The sequence below is a fragment of the Acomys minous genome (genome assembly GCF_964271855.1).
Source record: "Acomys minous genome assembly, chromosome: 16".
In the NCBI taxonomy this organism is placed as follows: domain Eukaryota; kingdom Metazoa; phylum Chordata; class Mammalia; order Rodentia; family Muridae; genus Acomys; species Acomys minous.
The window spans coordinates 3,279,884-3,302,161 of record NC_140498.1 but is presented as its reverse complement, the minus strand read 5'-3'; the positions used below and the strand labels follow the sequence as shown (position 1 = coordinate 3,302,161).

The following is a 22,278-nucleotide window of genomic DNA, read 5'->3' as shown; positions in this document are numbered from 1 at the left end:
GCAAGTAGATGAATCCTATCTATTCTGCCAGTGCTGAGCTGTTAATTGCTTGGCTGATGAATTAGGAAAAGCAAAAATCTTCATTAATTGAGCCCACACATTTTCACCAAGTTCCTTAGCAACAAGTACAGTTCTAGGCATTATAATAAAAATAAATAAATGAATAAATAAATAGAATAAGACTCTTGAGTTGGAGCTGACAAGTTAGAAAGGGAAAGAGCTAAAAAACATCAGTGGGTTAAGTCCACAACACATATGTGAATGGTATCCCGTGGCTGCCTTTTTTTTTTTTTTCCTTTCTCCCCCTCTCTTCGTAGTTCTGACTGGCCTGGAACTCACTATGTAGAGCAGGCTGGGCTGGAACTCACAGCGCCCCAACCCCTCCTGCCCCCGGAGTGCTAGGATTAAAGGCATTCGCCACGCCGTCCAGCCTGTGGCTACTTTTAAGATGCACATCCCTGCTCGGCAAAGGTTAGGAAGCCTGCAAAGTGCTTGGGTGTTACGAAGCAAGCGTCTGTGCGCTGCAGCGCTTTCCCGCCCCACCCTACGCGAAACGCTAGACGCCTGACACGCCGGTCGGTACAGAAGGGAAACAGCCGGTTAAAGGGGCCGGAGGGGCAGGTGGATGAGGGGAGGAGCCCCGGCTGCTTGGTGACGTCACAGGCTCCCTCCCGTGAGCCCCCGCGCTGAGCGTTCCCGCGTTCTTCAGGGCAGGGGTTTGGCTCGTCATGGCTGCTTGCGGGTCGCAAGCGTCTGCCTCCGTGAGTGCTGTTTGTGGGATTCTCGTGGGATTTTCTGTCTTGTTTTTCCTTCTTATTCCAGATCTTCTTTCTTCCTGTACTCCTTCCACCCACTGTCTGTGGTCGCGGACCGGGGAGCAGGGGCTTTTCACGCTGTTTGTTCCGCTGCGGACTGAGCCTGGAACACGTCTCCGCCTACCCTTTTTGTTTTGTTTTGTTTTGTCTTGTTTTGTTTTATTTTTTTGAGACAGGGTCTCTCTGTGTAGCCCTGGCTGTCCTGGACTCGCTTTGTAGACCAGGCTGGCCTCGAACTCACAGCGATCCGCCTGCCTCTGCCTCCCGAGTGCTGGGATCCCAGGCGTGCGCCCCCTGGGCCCGGCTCCGCCTGCTCTGTGGGAGACGGGCTACTTACTAGGCTGTGGGATTGTGTGGCTACAGGAGCCCCCTGACGGAGCTGGGTGGGAAAGGAGAACCGTCCCAGCCCTGGGGTGCGTGCAGGAGTCAGCTAGGCGGCAGAGCCCCTGTTAATGTTAAGGCAAGAGGAGTTAGAGCAGATGTCTTCTGAAACTAAAATTCCACTGGGCGGGGGTGGAGGCGTCAGAAGGGATAGGTAACTGGCTTGTCTCCCTGGCAACGACTTCTTGGTGGTGATTGGTGGTGGGTTTAAAGACAGGGTTATGGTAACATCGCGTAAGCCCGGCTGCTTGCTGGTGTAATTCACTAGGCTACGAGCCTGGCTGAGCTTCGGCCACCCAAGCGCCACCGTGCAGTCACAGCGTTACTATGCCTCACACTTACTGGTCCTGTTTGGACAGAGGAATGGTTGGAGGAGATTACGGGTTTTACTTTACTGAAGGAGTTGAGCTGAGAGACCACGGTTGGAATGCAGAGGCAATGGTGGCTTCATCCGTGACAGCAGTGTTGGGGACACCAGAGGTGTAAAGAAGAGAAAGAAAAGAGGGCCAGGCATGGTGGCGTGTGGCCTCCGTGAGTTCGAGGCCAGTCTGCGTAGTGAGTTCTGTGACAGTTACGTGACAGCCAGGCCTATGTAGAGAAACCCTGTCTCAGAGAACAAACAAACCAAAACAAGGAGCAAGGCCTTAGCCTCTAATGGGTTGGATGCTGTGGCGATTAGTTAAGTAGTCAGGGACTCGAGCCAGGACAGCTAGTTCTCTGCTCCGCGCTGTCAGTGAACATTGCTTTAGCACTGTGGCTGTAAAAGGGGCGTATATACGCTCCTTGGCCAGGTAGAGTGAGTCCCAGGATCAGCACTCAGGACAGAGAAATCATCTAGAAGGCAGGCTTGGTGGCACCCGCCTTGGTAGGCGCGGGTTTTTAAAACATATTTTGTTTTTTTTGGGGGGGGGTCTTTAAGCCTCTACCCCCTTTCCAATCCCCCGACCCTAGGTAGGAGAGAAAGAAGATTTGAAGGGAAAGGAAATGTAGACCTCTTTAGACTTAATTCTGGCTGGTTAGGGTCGTTGGGATATTTAGCAGTCGGCAAGAGCAAACATCGAAGGATGCACAAGCAGCCTCTTCTCTTCGCCGGCCGTCTCCTCTAAACCCTCACACTTCTCTCTGTCTGTCTGTCTGTCTGTCTGTCTCTCTCTCTCTCTCCCCCCTCCCCTCTGGTATTGTACTCTCGCAGAGTCCTCAAAATTCCACTAATTCCAGCTGTCATAGACCATGCCCCGAACTAGGCAGCTGTCAGCTGTCCCATGTCCCACACTTGGGATTAAGACCAAAACATGTTTACATAACATAACTGAGTTTTTAAAGTAACCAAAACTTCCCAGTACACACCTGTAATCCCAGCGCTCAGGGAGGCATAGGCAGGTGGATCTCTGCGAGTTCGAGACCAGCCTGGTCTACAGAGTGAGTCCAGGACAGCCAAGGCTACACAGAGAAACCCTGTCTCAGAAAAACCAAACCAAAACAACACCTGCCCCCCCCCCCAAAAAAAAGCTCATCCAGAATAAATGTCTCAGAGCAACAGTCTTCTGTCAAAGGCTGTTCATGGTAAGCAAGTCAGCCAGGTGTGGCGGTACAAGCCTTTAGTCCCAGCAGTTGAGAGGCAGAGGTAGGCCTAGTATACAGGGCAGCAGGGCTACATAGCAAGGCCCTGTTTAGAAACCAACAACAAAAAAGGTAGGCAGTCCAAGGGTGTGAGGGTGGAGTGTATGTGTTAAGCTTACTTTATACACAGTGAATCATGGCACTCGTTATTCAAAACAGACCACCGCTTCATTGGTTCAGTAAGTGTCCTTGCTTGGTCTTTCTGCCTTGAACAAACAACAGCGGAAACCAAGGTCTTCCCTGTGTAACAGACTGTCCTCAAACCTACCATGCAGCCCAGGCTGGCCTTGATTTTGATAGCCTTGTTCAGGCTCTAGTGCTGGGATTAGAGAGGACCTCCCCCTCCCCATCTTGTTGGAGGTACACCACCCCAACCCAGCCACAGGAGATTGAATTCAGAACCTCATGCATGCTGCTTAAGTGCTCTACCACTGAACCACATCCCCCAGCGTGTGTGTGTGTGTGTGTGTGTGTGTGTGTGTGTGTGTGTGTGTATGTGTGTGTGTGGGCATATGTGCTACAGCTAACATGTAGAGTTCAGAGGACAATTTTGTAGAGTCATTTTCTGTTTTCACCTTTATGTGGGTTCCAGAGATTGAACTCAGGTAATCAGGGTTGCCCGGCAAGTGTCTTTACCTGCTAAGCCATCTCACTGGCCTGATTATTATTATTATTATTATTATTATTATTATTATTATTATTAATTTTGTTCTTTTTTGTTTGTTTTTCAAGACAGGGTTTCTCTGTGTGGCCTTGGCTGTCCTGGACTCTCTTTGTAGACCAGGCTGGCTGGAGCTCACAGCGATCCACCTGCCTCTGCCTCCCCAGTGCTGGAATTAGAGGTGTGCACCACCACGCCGGGTTCTGTGAATTCGAAGCTAGCCTGGTCTATAAGGTGAGTCCAGGACGGCCACGCCTACACAGAGAAACCCTGTCTCAAAAGACAAAAAAACAAAACAAAACAAAAAGATGTGCTGCTGATGGGGTATTGACCAGAGATGGAGCTGTGATGGTTATAGTGAGCTGAAAAGAGAGCAGCAGATCCAAGTTAGTGGGATTATATCCTGGTATGTTTAGTTTAGGGGCGCTCAAGTGCTTGCACTTGGTAAAAAGAATGGTCATGGGTGTGTCTGTGCCTGTAGTACCAGCATTTAGGAGGCAGAATTAGGGGGATGTATGAGTTCAAGGCAAGTTTGGTCTATATAGTGGGTTATAGGCCAACCAGAGTGAAGTAGCAAGACCTGTGTCTCAGAAGGCGCAGCGGGTTGGCTGGAGAGATGGCTCCGTGGCTAAGGGTATTGGCTGTTTTCCAAGGACCCAGCTTTAGTTCCCAGCACCCATGTGGCTTACACCTGTCCTTAACTCCACTTCTAGGAGCTGGGGTGGGTACTGTGAATGCAGGCAGGCAAAATGTCTATCCATATGAATACTGTTTTAAAAAGTAAGTAAATTAGCCTTTGCCCGTGGCCTCTACTGTCTTCTAATAGTGCTGGGATTAAAGGTGTACGCCACCACCACCTGAGCTGGAGAGATGGCTCAGAGGTTAAGAGCACTGGCTGCTCTTCCAAAGGTCCTGAGTTCAATTCCCAGCAACCACAAAGTGGCTCACAGCCATCTGTAATGAGATCTGGTGCCGTCTTCTGGTGTGCAGGTGTACACGCAGGCAGAGTACTGTATTTTTTAAAAAGCATAGACTATCCTGGAACTTTAGATGCTTGTGAGCTACCATGTATGTGGTGCTGGGAACTGGCCTGAGTCCTGTGTAAGAACAAGTGTCTGTTACCACTGCCATCTCACTAGCCTGGTACTGTGTGTACTGTGTATGTGTTGGTTTTTTTCCCTTTTGAGACAGAATCTTGCTGTGTCTCCCGGTGTCACACTGAAGATGCTCCTGATTCAGTCTCCTCAGTGTTGAATCACATGTTGTGTCCTTTTTATGAACAATTTTTAAAGGATTCTATACTTATTTTTGGTTTTCTGAGACAGGGTTTCTCAGTGTAGCCCTGGCTGGCCTGGGACTTGCTCAGTAGACCAGGCTGTCCTAGAGCTCAGAGATCTGTTGCCTCTGCCTCTCTGAGTGCTGGGACTAAAGTTGTGGATAAATTTTTCCTCATTTTTAGTTTTCAGCATGCTGACTTAGAACCAGACTTGATGTCAGATGAGATAAGTCCAACCACGGGCCAGTGCCGTGCTGTAGACATGTGTACAAGGCACTGTGGACGCCCCACGGTCAGAGTGGCAGGTGACCTGGGATGGCCAGAGAGAAGCTGAAAAAGCAACCTGTGTCTTTTTTTTTTCTTCTTAAAAAAAAAAAAAAAAATAGAAGTATGGTTATTTTGCCTGCATGTCTTTATACCATATGCCTGCAGTGTCCAGAGGGGCCAGAAGAGGGCACCAGGCCACCTGGGCCTGGAGTTACAGACAGTTGTGGGAATTGAACTTGGCAGCTGAGCCTTCTCTCCGGCCCCCAGGAGTCTGTATGTCAGTGAGCAGGTTAAGGGTCAGTACAGGTTTGTTAAGGGGGCAGGATAAAAGCTAAGTGGCCACCTGCTTAGCCATGGCTGGACTCACCATGGCAAACACTCTTGGCCACGGAGTTCGGCCTTCAGTCTTGGGCTAACTTTTAAAGCTTCTTCTGGTTCTGTCTGGATTGACTGATGTATTGTGTCTTTTTGTTGTTTTTTTTTAATCCTCTAAAAACCCTCTGGTGGTCAGCATAGTTGTGAAGGTGCTGTAACTAGATTCACTTTCCCTAGGAGCGAGCCTGGCTTGAGGCTGCCCAGACCTTCATCCACGAGACCCTTTGCCCAGCCGGCAGGGAGCCTAGTCACGAGTTGACTCAGGCGGTGATTGATTGTGTGAAGAAGACATGGCTGTCCCAGGGGGAGAACCGGGATTTTACACTGCCCCTGAGCTACAGGTAGGGTGAGGTGGGGCTTGGCGGGTGGTTGAATTTAGGGTTGGGGAGGAAGTAAGAATGTGTGGGAAAGGTGATCTAAACACACCCTCTTCTTGAGAATTTTCCTGTTTGTTTTTGTTGTGTTTTGGTTTGGTTTTGGTTTGTTTTTTGAGGCAGTTTCTCTGTGTAGCCTTGGCTGTCCTGTGCTCACTTTTGTAGAACAGGCTGGCCTCGAACTCACAGCACTCCACCTGCCTCTGCCTCCCGAGTGCTGGGATTAAAGGCGTGCGCCACTACATCAGGCTGAGACGGTACTCCTAGGTGCTGAGCCATTGCTTCAGCCCGTTTGTGGAATCTTTAGTGTTCACACATACTTCCTCAGGCTGCTCCTGCAGTCTGCTTAGTCTCTCTTGGTCTCTGGTTGTAGAGCTGTTTATCGTAGACTTTCTTCCTGTTTCTCTTAAGGGTGTTGCCCAACCTTGGATCCAGAGCTCGTCCTTAATGTCCGTGCTTTCCTTCAGCCCCACCTTAGGCTCTGCGGGGTCTGTCAGCGTTGAGAGTTTTCTTAGACGTAACTGATTTGCAGAGCTGCTTTCTTCACTTTTCAGCTTTGTCTCAGTACAACGTCTCAAGAGCCACCAGCGCCTTCCATGCCGCAGCCACTTGTCCTGGAGCAGTGCTGCTCACCAGGCTTGGTCCCCAGCAGCCGGGCCAGGGGCCAGGGGCCTGCCCCGGGAGCAGCTGTTACTTTTAGGGACACTAATAGACCTTTGGGGAGATTTGGACCACGAGTGCAGGAATGGAAGCCTGTACGTGAGAGATAACACTGGAACCTTGGGCTGCGAGGTGAGCAGATGTGGGGACCAGTGGCTCTGCTGTGAGCAGGGCCGGGAGATCAGGTGCTAAGGTCCTGGCTAACCTGTGGCTTTGATCTTTTCCAGCTTATCGATCTAGAGCTTTCTTGGTTGGACCATCTCTTCCTGTTCCCCAGTTGGAGTTACCTCCCTCCTGCCAGGAGGACTTCTGTGGGGGACGGGCACTTGGAGCTGTGGGGTACACCTGTGCCAGTATTTCCTTTGTCTGTCACTCCTGACCCCCCCTTGCCAATCCCTGTCCTCTACCCAGAAAAGGCATCTCACATGCTCAGATACAGGTAATTCTCTCCTCTCATGAAGGAAAGGAACACGGTGAAATTAGGAGGTGGGTGGGACTTCCACTGAGAAAAGACATTTTGATAGTAACATGGACGAGAGTGGGAGAAGGAAGGCTCTGAGCTGACCGTGGCTGACCGTGGCTCACCTGTGTAACCCAGCGATAGGACATTAGGACACTGATGCAAGAGGGCTCTGTAGGCCCCATAGTCAGTCCAGGTTAGTGGGGGAGACCCTTCCCCGCCTCCCCCCCCTACCCCCCACCTCCCCTCTTTTTGGTTTGTTTTTTTGAGACAAGGTTTCTCTGTGCAGGCTTGGATGTGGAGCTTGCTCTGTAGACCAGGCTGGCCTCAAACTCACAGAGATCACCTACCTCTGCTTCCTGAGTGTTGGGATTAAAGGCGTATACACCACTATGCCTGGCTTTTTTTTTTTTTTATCTTTTTAAAACATGGCTTTTTTTTGTCTAGTAGACCAAGCTGCCTTCAAACTCAAACATTCACCTGTCTCTTCCTCCCAAGTGCTGGGATTAAGAGTACGCGCCACCATGCCCAGCTTGATAATTTTTTTATTTTTTAAATTATTTTCGAGACAGGGTTTCTCTGTGTGGCCTTGGCTGTCCCAGACTCACTTTGTAGTCCAGGCTGGCCTTGAACTCACAGAGATCCGCCTGCCTCTGCCTCCCTGAGTGCTGGGATTAAAGGCGTGCGCCACCACCGCCCCAGCCCACACTGGCTTTTAAAAGTTGGTTCTAGGCCTAGAAATTGTGCTTAGAAGTCAGACAGGTGCTGACTCCCCGCTCCCCACGAGGGTTCTTTGTGTGCGTGTCTATGACCCTCCCATCTCAGCGCACAGATGCACGGAGGTCAGAATAACCGAGGGACATGGTTCTCTCCTTCCATGCTTCTGTGGGATCAAATCCAGTCCTTGGCTGAATGCTCCCTTCCCCTTGGAGCCACCTCTGACTGCTAAGGAACTGTGCCTTGTCTGAGGGCGGGAAGGGTTCGAGCAGTTCCAGACAATAGCTGTGAATTATGGGCATTTTACATTGCCATGGAGTTGTTCTTCACAGAGGGAGGGAAGACTTATATAGAGGAAAGGAAAGAAATGAAAAGGTCTTATTATTTCTTTAGAAAGAAACGAAAACTAAAGGAGCCAAATGTGGCTGGAACCCTGGTCCGTCTGAGTGCCCTGGTGGTAACTCAGGACAAGCGGTACTTCATCATGACGCTTGGGGAATCACCCCAGGCTGGAGACCAGGCTGGCGGCCAGGTGTCCATCATCGTACAGGTGAGGACTAGGGCAGAGTGTGGTGTCCGGGAGTGGAAGGGATATTACAATACAAAAGTGGAAACTGGAGGGAGGGAGGAGTCTGAAGAAAGGACGACAGGGGAAAGCTGAGGAAATAGTTAGTTAGTAAAGGGCTTCCTATAGGCCCGAGGAGCTGAGTGTGACCCTCAGGTAAGTAGCTGGGCACAGTGGCATGGCCTGTAACCCCAGGGGCCCCAAAATGTGAAGTAGAGATGGGCAGAGTGCTGGACCCTGCTGCCCAGCTAGCTGAGTCTTTTTGTGGAAGTTCCAGGCCAGTGAGAGATCCTGTCGCAAAAGGTAGAAGAGCTCCTGAGAAGTAACGCCTGAGATTGCTCTTGACGTCCACATGAGTGGGTGTGGGAGTATCTGCCCACGTGTGTACCTGCACATGCACACACACACACATACACACGCACACACAGACACACACCCCAAAAAACATGCACAGACACACACACGCACATGCACACACACACACACACACACACACACACACACACACACAGATGATGGTTGTAGTGGCTCATGTTTTTAACCCTTACACTTGGGAGGCAGAGGCAGGCAGATCTCTGAGTTCAAGGCCAGCTTGGTCTACAAAGTGAGTCCAGGACAGCCAGGGCTACACAGAGAAACCCTGTCTCAAAACACTCAAAAGCAAAGGAAAAGAAAAATAAAGAAAAAATAAAATGTGCTCAGGTGGTGGCACATACCTTTAATCCCAGCATTCAAGAGGCAGAGGTAGGTGGATCGCTGTGAGTTTGAGGCCAGCCTGGTCTGCAAAGTGAGTCCAGGGCAGCCAAGACTACACAAAGAGACCCTGTCTTGAAAAAAACAAAAGAAAACATTATTTTCTTTCTTTCTTTCTTTCTTTCTTTCTTTCTTTTTTTTTTAATATTTTTCAAGACAGGGTTTCTCTGAGTAATGGCCCTGGCTGTCCTGGACTCACTTTGTAGACCAGGCTGGCCTCAAACCCACAGAGATCCACCTGCCTCTGCCTCCTGAGTGCTGGGGTTAAAGGTGTGCACCACCACACCTGGCTGAACGTGATTTTCTTGATGGAATGTTTATCAGTTTTGAAGGAAATTTTAGGGATAGTTTGTATCTTTATGAAAAGGTTAAGAAATACGAGGCAGCTGGGCATGGTGGTGCTAGGCTTTAACCCCAGCACTTGGGATGCAGAGGCAGGAGGATCACTGTGAGTTCAAGGCCAACTTGGTCTATAAAGTGAGTCCAAGACAGCCAAGGCTACTCAGAGACACCCTGTCTCGAAAAACCAAGGGGTGGGGGGAGAAAGAAAGAAAAAGAAAAGAAAAACAAACAAACAAAAAAAAAAATAAGAGTCCACCGCTAGTTTTGGCTACATGATGAGCCTGGACTGTGTGAGGCCTTATCTGAAAACAAAGCAAAACAGTTACAAAAAACCCAGTCACACAACAGAAGATAAAGAGTAGAGTGGAGTAAAGACTTTGGAGTCAAGCTGGAAGGGCCTTTGGCAGGAGAGCAGCACTGTGGTCAGGGCCCAGGGTCTCATGTTAATGTCACCTCTCTCTGCCGAAGCCAGGTTCCTGCCCAGATGGTGTGGTACCGAGTCCTCCGGCCTGGCAGGTCCTATGTGCTGACAGCATTGCGGATAACCAAGATCCGGGGTCACCACTCCAATATTTGGGTAACCATTCCATTTTCGACTCTGATGCCACTGAAACCAGATACCGTGCAAGAGTTGGACATATCATTCTCAGAAGCTGACCTTAAACCACCGCCGCAGCCCGCCAACAACAGCAGGTGCCAAGAGGGTCGTGTTCGGGAGTCCAAAGTCTTACACTATTCAGTGAGTGAAAGGAACTGATCTTAGAGTTATGGCTCAGGAAATGTGAGCCTCCAAAGCAGGAGGAAACAGTGGCCAACCCGACTTCCGCCCTGCAGGGGACAGTGACGGACGTGTTGAATGAAGCTGCGGGCCTCTATGTTCTAGATGGGCAGCTGGTCCTCTGCCTTGCGCACCAGCAGACCCATGGCCTCTGGCGGGTGATTCGACCAGGGGTCTGTCTCGAGGTATGTCCCGTGAGGCCTGGAGACGAGAGACCCTCAGTTCCTGGGAGGTGCTGGGTGAGCTCACAGAGAATGAGTTTTCCTCGGAAGTGAGGTGCGCCATTGGGGCTCGTGGGTTCTCCTGGATCCAAGCTGTGGAGACAGCAGTCACCTCTGCGTGGCCTTAAGTCGGGGTCTCACCTCTGCTCTTGTTTTAGGTTTGGTTTTGTTTTTTTCTCAAGACAGGGTCTCTCTGTGTAGCCTTAGCTGTCCTGGACTCACTCTGTAGAACAGGCTGGCCTCGAACTCACAGAGATCCACCTGCTTCTACCTCCCAAGTGCTGGGATTAAAGGCATGCGCCACCTCGCCCAGCTACAGCACATTTGTTTTTTTTTTTTAACTTTTCCTCTTTAATTGTGTGTGTGTGTGTGTGTGTGTGTGTGTGTGTGTGTGTGTGTGTGTGTGTGTGTTTGTGTGTGTTGGGGTGTTCCTGCAGAGGCCAGGCAGGGGAGACATCAGATCCCTGGAGTGGAAGTGTGGGTAGTTGTGAACCACCCCAGTGGGTAGGAGAACTGAACATGGGTCCTTTGCAGGAATAGTACTTTCTCTAACTGCTGAGCCATCTCTCCAGCCCTTAGGTAGTGCTTTCTTCCTTTCTTTCTTTTTTTTTTTTTTTCCTTTCTTTGCTTTGAGACAGGGTCTCACTATGTAGGCCTGGCTGGTTTGAAACTTGCTATGTAAAACAAGCTGGCCTGACCCCCACAGAGAAACACCTGCCTCTGCCTCTGGATTGCTATAATTATAGCTGTTTGCTTTTTCTTTTTTAGGTCTCAGTAGCTCAGGCTGGCCTCAAGTCTCCACGTAGCCAAAGATGGCCTTTTGTCTTCTAACTCTCCTGCCCCTGCCTCCCCAGGGCTGGGATGCCGGGTATGCACTGCACGCCGCTTACCTCTGCTTCTCTGTTCTCCTGCAGCTCCGAGATGTTCACCTCCTCCAGCCAGAGGGCGGAGGAGCGGCCAGGCCTGTGCTAGCAGTCTGTCTCCGGGGCAGCATTCTGCTTCAAAGCTTTTCTTGTCTTAAGCCTGAGACTTTGCCGTCCTACAAAGTTAATGGCACCTCCTTGTATGAGCAGCTCGTGTGGGAATGTCACTTAGGACTCCCCTCATATTTATGGGCTACCAAGGCCCTGGAGGAGCTGGCCTGCAAGTGAGAAGGGTGGAGACTGGGGGTCTGGGGTGGAGACTGGGGGTCTGGGGTGGAGACTGGGGGTCTGGGGTGGAGACTGGGGGTCTAGGGTGGAGACTGGGGATCTAGGGTGGAGACTGGGGGTCTAGGGTGGAGACTGGGGGTCTAGGGTGGAGACTGGGGGTCTGGGGTGGAGACTGGGGGTCTAGGGTGGAGACTGGGGGTCTAGGGTGGAGACTGGGGGTCTGGGGTGGAGACTGGGGGTCTAGGGTGGAGACTGGGGGTCTAGGGTGGAGACTGGGGGTCTAGGGTGGAGACTGGGGGTCTGGGGTGGAGACTGGGGGTCTGGGGTGGAGACTGGGGGTCTGGGGTGGAGACTGGGGGTCTAGGGTGGAGACTGGGGGTCTGGGGTGGAGACTGGGGGTCTGGGGTGGAGACTGGGGGTCTAGGGTGGAGACTGGGGGTCTAGGGTGGAGACTGGGGGTCTAGGGTCGAGACTGGGGGTCTAGGGTGGAGACTGGGGGTCTAGGGTGGAGACTGGGGGTCTAGGGTGGAGACTGGGGGTGTAGGGTGGAGACTGGGGGTCTAGGGTGGAGACTGGGGGTCTAGGGTGGAGACTGGGGGTCTAGGGTGGAGACTGGGGGTCTAGGGTGGAGACTGGGGGTCTAGGGTGGAGACTGGGGGTCTAGGGTGGAGACTGGGGGTCTAGGGTGGAGACTGGGGGTCTAGGGTGGAGACTGGGGGTCTAGGGTCGAGACTGGGGGTCTAGGGTGGAGACTGGGGGTCTAGGGTGGGAGGGGGCTGTGAGGATGATACTTTGTTTGAGGGGGAAGCAGGATCCTGGAAGGGACAGACCTTCGGGTAATGACGGTGCTGCTTTCCCTGGCCAAGGCTGTGTCCCCATGTGTTGAGACATCACCAGTTCCTGAGGCACTCCTCTCCTGGGAACCCCAGCTTGGCACTGCAGCTCCTGCCGCCCTCCTGGCATGTTGTCATTCAGCATGGTGGCCGCATTCGGAATGCGTACAGGGAGGTCCTAGAAGAGCCACACAACTGTCCCCATCAGAAAGTATGAGCACACGGTGTGGGAGTGGGGGGCTTAGCAACAGAGCTAATGTCTGAGGACACCTGGGCTGGGCAGCCCGTGACCATCACTTCCTCGTCACAGTACGCTCCGCTGCAGACACCCTGCTCCTTCCCTACTCTGCGTGCCCTGGAGGAGGAAGGGCAGCACAGGGCTTGGGCTTCCTTTGACCCAAAGGCCCTTCTGCCTCTCCCAGAAGCTGCTCACCTGACCAGCTGCCAACTGAATCGCCATCTAGCCTGGTCCTGGCTCTGTGTGCCATCCTGTGTGTTCCAGCCAGCCCAGGTGAGGGGATTCTAGAAGGCTCGGGGGACTTCTTTTTGCTATCCTCTTTGCCACTACTGTGGTCAGATCACTTGTTGGTGTTTTGCTGTTGTTTGGTGTTTGCCACTTGGCTCTGCCGGCTTTCTAATTAAGACTGCTGTGTCTGTTCTTATCCCTCACCAATCTGTCCTTTTTATAGCTTCGAGGAAGAGTGGACCGAGTCGTAGCTTGGGTCAGGTGTGGTGGTGCAGCCTTTCATCCTAGTACTTAGGAGGGGAGAGATGAGTGGGTATCTTTGAGTTAGCCTGGACTACATAGTGAGACGACAGCAACAGCAGAGACCGCACTGGGTGTGGTGGCCGCCTGTCTCAGGCTACACAGGTTACACAGTGAGACCCTGCCTTAAAAACAAAAAGAGATCAGGAGGCGGAGGCAGGTGGATCACTGTGAGTTCGATCGAGGCCAGCCTGGTCCACAAAGCAAGTCCAGGACAGTCAGGACTACACAGAGAAACCCTGTCTTGATAAACCAAAAACCAAAACAGAGTCAGTGAGAGGCTAAGATGGCCACGTAGAGGTTCCTGATGTCAGGATTGGTGGCCTGACTTTCATCCCCAGAGTCTACATGTCTACACGGTGAGAGAAGAGAGCCGCCCCCCTCAGGTTGTCCTCTGACCTCCATATCAATGAAGCAACACCCCCAATAAAATAAACCCTAGAACTACAGCTAGGAGTATAGAAATCTGGTGGGTTTTGCTTTGCTTTGTTTTTGTTATTCCCTTCTTTTTTTTCCCTGAGGCAGTCTTGCTATATAGCCCAGGCTAGCCTTGAACTCTCAGAGGCCTTCCTACCTCAGCCTCCTGATTGCTGGGCCTATACCACCACGCTCAGTTGAACAATTTAGTTCTTTCTCTACATGTATAAATACTTGTCTTTCTTACTGCTAATGTTTAAAACAGCCTATGACAATGCCAAGCGTGGTGGCGCACGCTTTTAATCCCAGCACTCAGGAGACAGAGGCAGGAGGATCACTGTGAGTTCGAGGCCAGCCTGGTCTACAAAGTGTGTCCAAGGCTACACAGAGAAACCCAGTCTTGAAAAACCAAAAACCAAAGAACCCCCAGAACAGCACATGACACATGTTAGATACTCAGTGGAGTTGTATTTTATTTTTATTTTGAGACAGGATCTCACTGTGAACCCTGGCTGGCCTGGAACTCATTATAGGCAGCCTCAAACGTGGAACAGTCCTGCTTCTGCCTTCCACGTGCTGGCCTTACACCCAGGCATTTGTTTTGTTTTGGTTTGGTTTTTCGAGACAGAGTTTCTCTGTGTAACTGTGGCTGTCCTAGAGTTCACTCTAAACCAGGCTGGTTTCAGACTCGCAGATCCACCTGCCTCCGCCTCCCAAGCGCTGTGATTAAAGGCGTGCTCCACCACGCCCAGCTTCCTTGCTGTTTTTTAAACAGATATTTAACAGCTTGGCCTTTATTTTCCTGCAGATTTTACTTGGGGTGCTGGTGGCTTCATCTCGTACAGGCTGTCTGCAGCTCCGGGACGTCACAGCCTCATTGCCCTGTATGCCCTTGACTGAGCATTCACAGCCCGTCACTGATCCGAAGCTCATAGGTGGGAAACTGAGAGATAGCAAGGTGATGGCAGTAGGAGGCGGAGTCCTCAGAGTGTAGGGAGCCGGGACGGAGCATCATCTGTTGGGGTTTGTTACTGATGCTGACAGCAGTGTGGAAAAGTTTGAGAGGCTGGTATTGACGGAGAGAAGAGGGGCCAGAGCTACAACTCCCAGCATCCATCTGTCCTACACTACGCAGCTCTTAAACATTTACCTTCCTGTTTCATACGTTCATAATTTGGAGGAACACTGGTCTTATTTGACTTGTTGAATTCATAAAGAGGAGCCTGGCAGGTGGCACATGCTTTAATCCCAGCAGAGGCAGGTGGATCTCTAGGAGTTCAAAGTCAGCGTGCCCTACATAGCAAGTTCCAGGACAGCTAGAGCTATGTAATAGACAGACCTGGTCTCAAAAACCAAGCAAAGAGGGAAACCCCAGAGAGGAAAGTTTGTTAGATTCAGAAAAGAGTAAGTTACAGCTTTGGGGAAGAACACCAAAGGCTTTTTAGCCTATAAGGCGGGGGCTGGGTTGTGTGTGCATATGGGATGGTTTGTGCTTGGAGTGGTTGCACAGGTGTGGACCTTCACTTGAGAAGAGGGCAGTGGCCCTGGCCTGGGCTGGACACAGCTGCCAGGTGCTCCGTGTCTCTCCTTCCCCTCAGTTTTTACTCAAACAGTAAAATCTCTTCATCTAGGCTGCCTGGTGCGGGTAGAGAAATTCCAGATGGTGATAGAGAGAGAGGTCAGGAGCACCTTCCCTTCCTGGGAGGAGTTGGGCGTGGCGAGTTTCATCCAGAAGAAGCGAGCCAGGTGAGTTCCCTGGAGTGATGCGTGTTCCCCTGGGTCTGCGGGGAAGGCAGACCCTGTGTGTGGGGATTCAGGCTCCAAATCACGAACTTCCTCCTCAGAAGACCCGCCTCTCCCACAGAGTCTATGTCCAGTTCTACCTGGCTGATGCCCTGGTCCTGCCCATGCCCAGACCCACCTCTGATGCAGAACCACCTCAGACAGACACCTCCGACCCAGAGGGACCCCTTGTGGCACAGAGCCGGCTCTTCCTGCTGTCCCACAAGGAGGCCCTCATGAAGCGTAATTGTTGTGTCCTTCCGAGAGGCACTTCACAGCCTCCAGAGCCCACCCTGAGTTTCCGTGCATCAGGAGCTTGGCTTGGTGGCAAACAGAGGAAAGAAGGTTCTGGATGGGGCCCACCTGAGACTCTGGGAGTTGAGAACAAGGACCAGGAGGTAAACTGACACTCCAGGCCCCGAGAGCCTGGCCTGCCACACCCTGGATGCCACGGTGAGCTTCAGTGCTGGGGTGTCCTTCCTCGCAGGCCTTCCTCCTCTTCCTCGGCTCTTCAGTTCGATGGTTTCCCTTCTTGTACCCACACCAAGTCTACCGGCTCGTGGCTCCTGGCCCCGCGGTGAGTGCGCCCCTCCCACGGATCAGAGATCTGGTTAGGTTGGAGTCGGGCAGGCGTGCCAGTGTTGGGTCCTCTATGTCTCCCGGAAGAGGCTGAATTTAGGGCTGAGTCATCTGTCTGTTGGGATCTTGCCCTACACTAGGCTCCAGGAGGAAGTCATCACTGTTAGACTTAGGGAGCTTCCTAGGTGCCCCCAGAGGCAATTGTCTTCCTGTTTCCCAGCAGACACCACTGCTGTTCGAGGCAGAGCGCTCACCCAGCACCTCTCACCGTCCTCTGGAATTGGCTGACAACGTGTCGTGCCTCACTGTTCAAAAGGAATGGGCCCTGGAACTTGTCAGCTCTCAGGACATACCTAGTGTCCCAGAGGTCTCCAAAGCACTGCCTGAGTCCTCGCTGACCCACCTTCTCAGTGACAGGTGACTGTCCTCCATGGCCTCTGGTCCTTCAGGCTGCCCTCTGTTCTGTGCTCCACACAGTTCTTCAGCGTGATTTACCCTGCAGAGGAGTGATGTCCGTTCTCTCCTCCCTCCCCATCCACCCCGTATTTTGTTTGGTTTTGAGACAGGATCTTGTCCTCTGACTGGTCTTGAAGTTGTTAAGTGGCTGAAGATGACCTTTGATTCCTGTCTCTACCCCCTAAACCCTGTGCACCCTTTCACCCAGTTGAGCAAATGTTCTCACAGTGAAGGAAAAGCTTTGGCAGTAAAAGGAAACAAACATAAGAAAATACTAGGAAAAAAGAAAAAAGAAAAAAAGAAAATACTAGGAAGATGCAGAAATGTAGGCAAGGGCCCCTAGCGTGAGTGCAGGAGCGTGGCATTTCAGGCAAGGACAAGTGAAAATGCTGTTCCTGTGTGAAGAAGGTTCTACTGGAGTGTGTGTGTGTGTGTGTGTGTGTGTGTGTGTGTGTGTGTGTGTGTGTGTGTTGTAAGGTTTATTTCTTTTTATTACCTATATAGTGCTTTGCCTACGTGTACACCTGCATGCCAGAAGAGGGCATCAGATCTCATTGTAAATGGTTGTGAGCCACTTTGAGGTGGCCTGGGAATTGAACTCAGGACCTCTGAAAGAACAGTCAGTGCTCTTAACCTCTGAGCCAGCTCTCCAGCCCTTGTGTGTAATTTTTATGAGACTCGTTTTTATTACTAAAAGTAAATGTAAGCCAGGCCTGATGGTGCACATGTTTAATCCCAGCACTTGGGAGGCAGGGGCAGGCAGATCTCTGAGTTTGAGGCCAGCCTGCTCCACATAAGGAGCTTGGGACATCCAGGGCCAAACGGTAAGTCGCTGTCACTGAAAAGGGTGGGGAAATAGTGAATATAGAGACCTGGAGAGATGGCTCCTTGGGTAAAGAGCTGCCTATTCTTTTAGAAGATGTGGGTTCCATTTCCAGCTCACTGTAACTCCAGTTCCAGGGGATGCAGCACCCCCTTGTGGCTCCTGCGGGTTGGTGCACGGGCAGATGCCGGGGACGCACCCACATACATAGCCGTGGAAGGAACGCAGACTCTATGAGGGGGGAGGTGGTGCATGCCTGTGATGGCAGCACACTGTCTGGAGGGGAGACCGTTAGTTTAATATAGATCTTGTCTTAAAAAACAAACAGAGGGACCGTCTGTAATGTTTATGAGACTGATCTGTATTGTTAGAAGGGAATGTGGGCTGGAGCTGGTTTTCAAGGTGGCGCACGCCTGTAATCCTGTGACCCCAGCACCGGGAGCCAGAGCCAGGCAGATCCGAGTTCAAGGCCAGCCTGGTCTACAGAGCGAGTTCTAGGACAGCCGGGGCTACACAGAGAGACCCTGTCTCAGAGAGAGGGGGTAGAGGGAGGGAGGGAGGAGGAGAAGGGAAGGCGAAGAAGAGGGGACGGGCAGGAAGGCAGGAGGAAACAGCTACATGCTTGTCCTCATTTTGCCTGGGGACCTGAGGCAGGAGAATTGCTGAAGGTTGGAAGCCTGCCTGGGCTACAGAGCAAGACCTCTTCTCAACGGATAAAAAAAAGAAGAATGGGGCTGGAGAGATGGCTCAGAGGGTAAGAGCACTGACTGCTCTTCCAGAGGTCCTGAGTTCAATTCCCAGCAACCACATGGTGGCTCACAACCATCTATAATGAGATCTAATGATCATTTCTGGCGGGCGGCATACATGTAGGCAGAGCACTGTATATATAATAATAAATAAATAAATCTTAAAAAAAAGAATGATAGTCAAAATGAATATTTCCTAAAATCTCCATCTTCAGGAGATTAAGACTTAAGGCTGTAAGTGGTGGCGCACGCCTTTAATCCCAGCACTTGGGAAGCAGAGGCAGGCAGATCGCTGTGAGTTCGAGGCCAGCCTGGACTACAAAATGAGTCCAGGACAGCCAAGGATACACAGAGAGACCTTGTCTTGAAAAACAAAACAACAACAAAAGACTGTAAGTGATGGACGTGCTGAGACTAAGTACAAATGTGGGGGGTTTCTGGGCCTCTAGGAAGACCTCAGTCTCCAATGCGGGTGGGGGGTGGGGGGCGGTTCCTTGTTATTCTAAAGTTAGGTAGGCTTTGACTCTCTACCTCAAGCCCATTTTTCTCAAATGTCCTTTTACTTTTATTTTTTTTATTATTTTATTTATTTATTTATTTATTTATTTTTGGGTTTTTTTTCCCCCCCTTTGGTTTTTTGATACAGGGTTTGTAGACCAGGCTGGCCTCGAACTCACAGCAATCCACCTGCTTCCTGAGTGCTGGGATTAAAGGCATGTGCTACCACGCCTGGTGGGTTTCTTGTTTTTTTGTTTGTTTGTTTGTTTTTAGACAGGGTTTCCTTTGTGTAGCCCTGGCTGTCCTGGACTCTCTGTGTAAATAAATCAGGCTGGCCTTGAACTCACAGAGATGCACCTGCTCCCAAATGCCTGGATTAAAGTCGCGAGCTGCCACCACCAGCTAGTGTTTTCTAGGGCCTTGTATGTAGTGTTTAGCAGATAAGATGGCTCCTTTTCTGTCCTGGGAGCTCATCTCTCGCTTATATGTTCCTCACATATTTTTCTCTCTCTTAGCTCCCCCAGTTCCTTGGTGTCTTTCTCTGCTGAGATTTTGTCACGGGTACTGTGTGAACCACCTCTGGCCCTTCGCCGGACAAAGCTTGGTAATGAGTGTCCTTTCCTGTGAGGAAAAGGTGTGAATTGGAGGGGTGAGACCCTGTAGTCCTGGCTGATGACTGGCCACCCTTCCCTCCCTCTGTAGGAAATGCTGGGGCTATTAAAAGCGGTGTGAAGCTCACGGTAGCCCTAGAAATGGACGGCTGGGAGTACCCCCCTCACCTGGACGTATACATCGAAGAGCCACACTTGCCTCCCCAAATAGGACTCCTTCCAGGAGCCCGAGTCCACTTTAGCCAGCTCGAGAAAAAGATTTCCAGGTGCAGGCCTCTGTCAACGGCCATGCCTTCTTCCATTATGGTGCCCTGCTGAGCACTCACCCCGCCCAACTGTGCCCCAAGACACCTTTGCTTTGCTTTACTGTTTTGGTTTATTTTAGGATAGGGTCTCACTACGTAGTCCTCGCTGTTCTGCAACTTCCTGTGTAGGTCAGGCTAGCCTCAAACTCACAGCCATCCTCCTCCACAGCCTCCGTCTCCCAAATGCTGGGGTTGCTATGCTCAGCTTTGCTGTGGCTTTGGTTGTCTGCAGTCTATCTTCTGCAGAGCTGAGGATGTGACCCTGTGGGTAAGAGAGTTCGCCAAGCCTGTGAGGCGTGATCGCGGTCTCACCTCCTTCCCCAGCCTGACTGATTGCTGAGGCTTTTGGGGTTCCACTGGGGTTTAATAATAAAGACACAGAGACAGCTGTATAGTATAAGCCTCTCATCCTGCTTGCTGGGGGCAGTCCCTCAGGTAGCCACCCTCCCTCAGCCTTACCACCTCTTGGCTCTCCCTCCCTGCTCTCCTCACCCTCAGTGTTCTTTTACCTGCAGATCCCAGGTCGTTTACTGCTGTTTCCGGCCGTCCACTTCTGTGCAGGTCCTGAGCTTCCCCCGAGAGACCAAAGCCAGGTCAGTGTGGAGGCTAAGATATCTCAGTGTCCCTACCTCACACTGAAGCTTTGCTCATGTCTGGCTCGGGAACACAGGGGAGTGTTTTTATTCTTTATTTTAGTCAGAAGGATTTCATATTCTCTAGATAGAAAAAAAATGTCTAATATCTATCCAGTTACCAAAAAAAAAAAAAAAAAAAAAAAAAGGCTGAGCTCTTAAAGGCCTTCTGATCTGCAATGCAGGTGTGTCAGTCTTGACTAATGTCTTGGTATTTGAGCCTGAGAGATAATTGACGGCTCTTGGGGATCAGGAACCAGAGTGTGTCCTCACCCCTGTGCGTGTTACGATAGTTAGACTCTTAGGGCTCCTCTGCTTTGACTTAGGTTTTCTGAGATGGTTTCACTATGTCGCCCAAATAGCCTTTATTTTTATTTTTTGAGACAGACTTTCATTATGTAGCCTTGGCTGGCCTTGGAACTCGGTATGTAGATCAGGCTGGCCTTGAACTCAGAGACATCCACCTGCCTCTGCCTCCTGAGTGCTGGATTAAAGGTGTGCACTTCCGTGCCTGGGTAACCTAAATCCCTGTGGTGGGGCTGTAGGTGTGTTACTATACCCAGCTTCTTGGCTACTGCTTGACTGATTCCTCTCTCTCCTCAGCGCTCCCCTGCCCCACATCTACCTGGCTGAGCTTCTTCAAGGTGGCCGGGGTCCATTCCAGGCCACTACCTCTTGCCATATTGTTTTTGTCCTGAGCCTTCAGATCCTGTGGGTGTGTGCCCACTGCACCAGCATCTGTCCCCAGGTACTGGGACAGGACAGGCGAGCTGGGTGTGAAGTGCCAGAGTGCTATCACGGTGTCAGAAAGACTTTCCCAACTGTGCTTTGTTTATCCCAGGGGAAGTGCAGTCGTCAGGACCCCAGCTGCCCTGCTCAGAGGGCGGTAAGCCAGGCCAGCATCAGGTAGGTGCTTGTTGCACTGGTTACTTCCTAGCACACAGCTTCTGGAGTCTACAGTTCTGCAGTAGCATGATTTTCGTTTCATGAAAATTGCTTAATATTTTTTTGACCAAGTGGAGTATGGTGGTGCACATCTGTAATCCAAGCCCTGGGTAGAGAGGGTAGTGTTGAGTCAGGAGAATTGCAGAGTCTGAGGGTAGCCTGAACTACACAGTGAGTATCAGGCCAGCAGGGCTGCATAGCAAGATGCTGCCGAATTCTCCAAACCTCCCCCCGCCCCCCATGCCTTTTTTTTTTTTAATGGAGGTAAACGTGAGCTAGAGATAGAAGCATGTGTCAAGAGGTCAGCTGAGTCTGCGGTTGTCTGTTTCGTTTGGCTTCCCTTCCCCTAGGCTCCTGGTAGAAGATGGCACTGCGGAAGCCATGGTGACCTGTAGGAACCATCACGTGGCAACAGCACTAGGGCTGAGACCCAGTCAGTGGTCATCAGTCCTAGAGTGTGCACGAGGGCCAGGGAGAGTGGCCGTGCAGTTTACAGGGCCAGGAGTCCAGACAGAGGTGAGTGGGGCTCAGACTGGTGCCCAAGTGCTTGGAGTTTGGCTGATGGTTGGGAACTTGGGTTCCGATTACTTCTTTTTCCCTTTCTAGTCTCCAAGCACGAGCCACCAGCCCCTGGCCGGGCTGCTCCGGACACTTTGTTCCAGCCCCTTCGTCCTCCGGCCGGTTAAGCTTTCTTTTGCTCTTGAAAGGAGACCCTCGGATATTACCCCACCAGGTGCGGTGCTCACGGGCTCACGGGCGGCAGGTCCTAGCAAGGAGGATGGGCGGGGCTGGAGACGGGGTTTCTAGACTGGGGAGGAAAGGGGTAGACAGGAGCTAAAGCCCCCGCACGGCACGTTTGCTCTTGCTGCCTCAGAACCACCCCGGCTGCAGCAGTTCCAGTGTGGAGAGCTCCCTCTGCTGACCAAAGTGAACCCAAGGCTCCGACTGGTCTGCCTGTCTCTGCAGGAGCCCTAGCTCCCCAGCCCTCCAGAAGTTTCTGCTGCTTCCTCTTGACCCACACTGCTTAAGGTGGCCTCACAGTGCTTCCAGGACTGCAGACACTGGAGCCACCAACTACTGCCCTCCTGTGACGTCTAGTACTCTAGTGCCAGCCCACCTTGGCACACCCTGTGAGAGCTGCAAACCCCAGCCGTGGGGTTAGAGCCTCGCCACTCAGGTGGCCCCGCGGAGAGCCTGGGAAGCAGAACACAAAGCCTCTTCTGACCGCGCTGTGATAGGCCCTGTGGGCTACAATAAACCTCTCTGAGGACTTTCTGACCTATGCTCACCTCTGAGTGCCGTACTAGACACACTCCCTACTGGCTGGCCTGTCATTCATCTAGACTTAAACTATTTGGAAGGTGGGGAGTGGTGTGGAGAGAGGCTGGTGCAGCAGAGAGGTGATAGAAACAAAACCCAGCCCTCCCTCTCCAGGAGAATCAGTCAGGGAGTGGGGACCCCTCAGC

At 51.6% G+C, this 22,278-nt stretch overlaps 1 protein-coding gene across 3 annotated transcripts; it reads left to right on the top strand.

The window, feature by feature from the left end:
* Positions 1-612: 612 nt before the first annotated feature.
* CTC1 (CST telomere replication complex component 1) lies at positions 613-22,094 on the top strand. Of its 3 annotated transcripts, none has more exons than XM_084761533.1 (23): positions 613-761; positions 5,573-5,736; positions 6,324-6,561; positions 6,657-6,868; positions 8,000-8,156; positions 9,739-10,005; positions 10,101-10,229; positions 11,180-11,412; positions 12,283-12,460; positions 12,560-12,760; positions 14,241-14,367; positions 15,064-15,178; positions 15,297-15,612; positions 15,702-15,791; positions 16,017-16,210; positions 18,835-18,923; positions 19,022-19,196; positions 19,751-19,828; positions 20,471-20,615; positions 20,709-20,773; positions 21,163-21,328; positions 21,419-21,545; positions 21,687-22,094. In XM_084761533.1, exons 1-23 carry the CDS (start codon positions 729-731, stop codon positions 21,785-21,787), a joined length of 3,600 nt encoding a protein of 1,199 aa, XP_084617659.1. In that variant the 5' UTR covers positions 613-728; the 3' UTR covers positions 21,788-22,094. The 3 variants fall into 3 exon arrangements, with proteins under 3 accessions (XP_084617659.1, XP_084617658.1, XP_084617660.1); XM_084761532.1 differs by having other exon boundaries at positions 16,014-16,210; XM_084761534.1 differs by lacking the exon at positions 10,101-10,229 and having other exon boundaries at positions 16,014-16,210.
* The last annotated feature ends 184 nt before the right edge of the window (positions 22,095-22,278 follow it).

Excerpts from the sequence above, each read along its gene's own strand:
- CTC1 (XM_084761532.1), top strand. The coding sequence starts at position 729 with ATGGCTGCTTGCGGGTCGCAAGCGTCTGCCTCC. Across the intron at positions 10,230-11,179 it reads GACCAGGGGTCTGTCTCGAG|CTCCGAGATGTTCACCTCCT; the intron begins GTATGTCCCGTG and ends GTTCTCCTGCAG. Across the intron at positions 14,368-15,063 it reads CACTGATCCGAAGCTCATAG|GCTGCCTGGTGCGGGTAGAG; the intron begins GTGGGAAACTGA and ends CTCTTCATCTAG.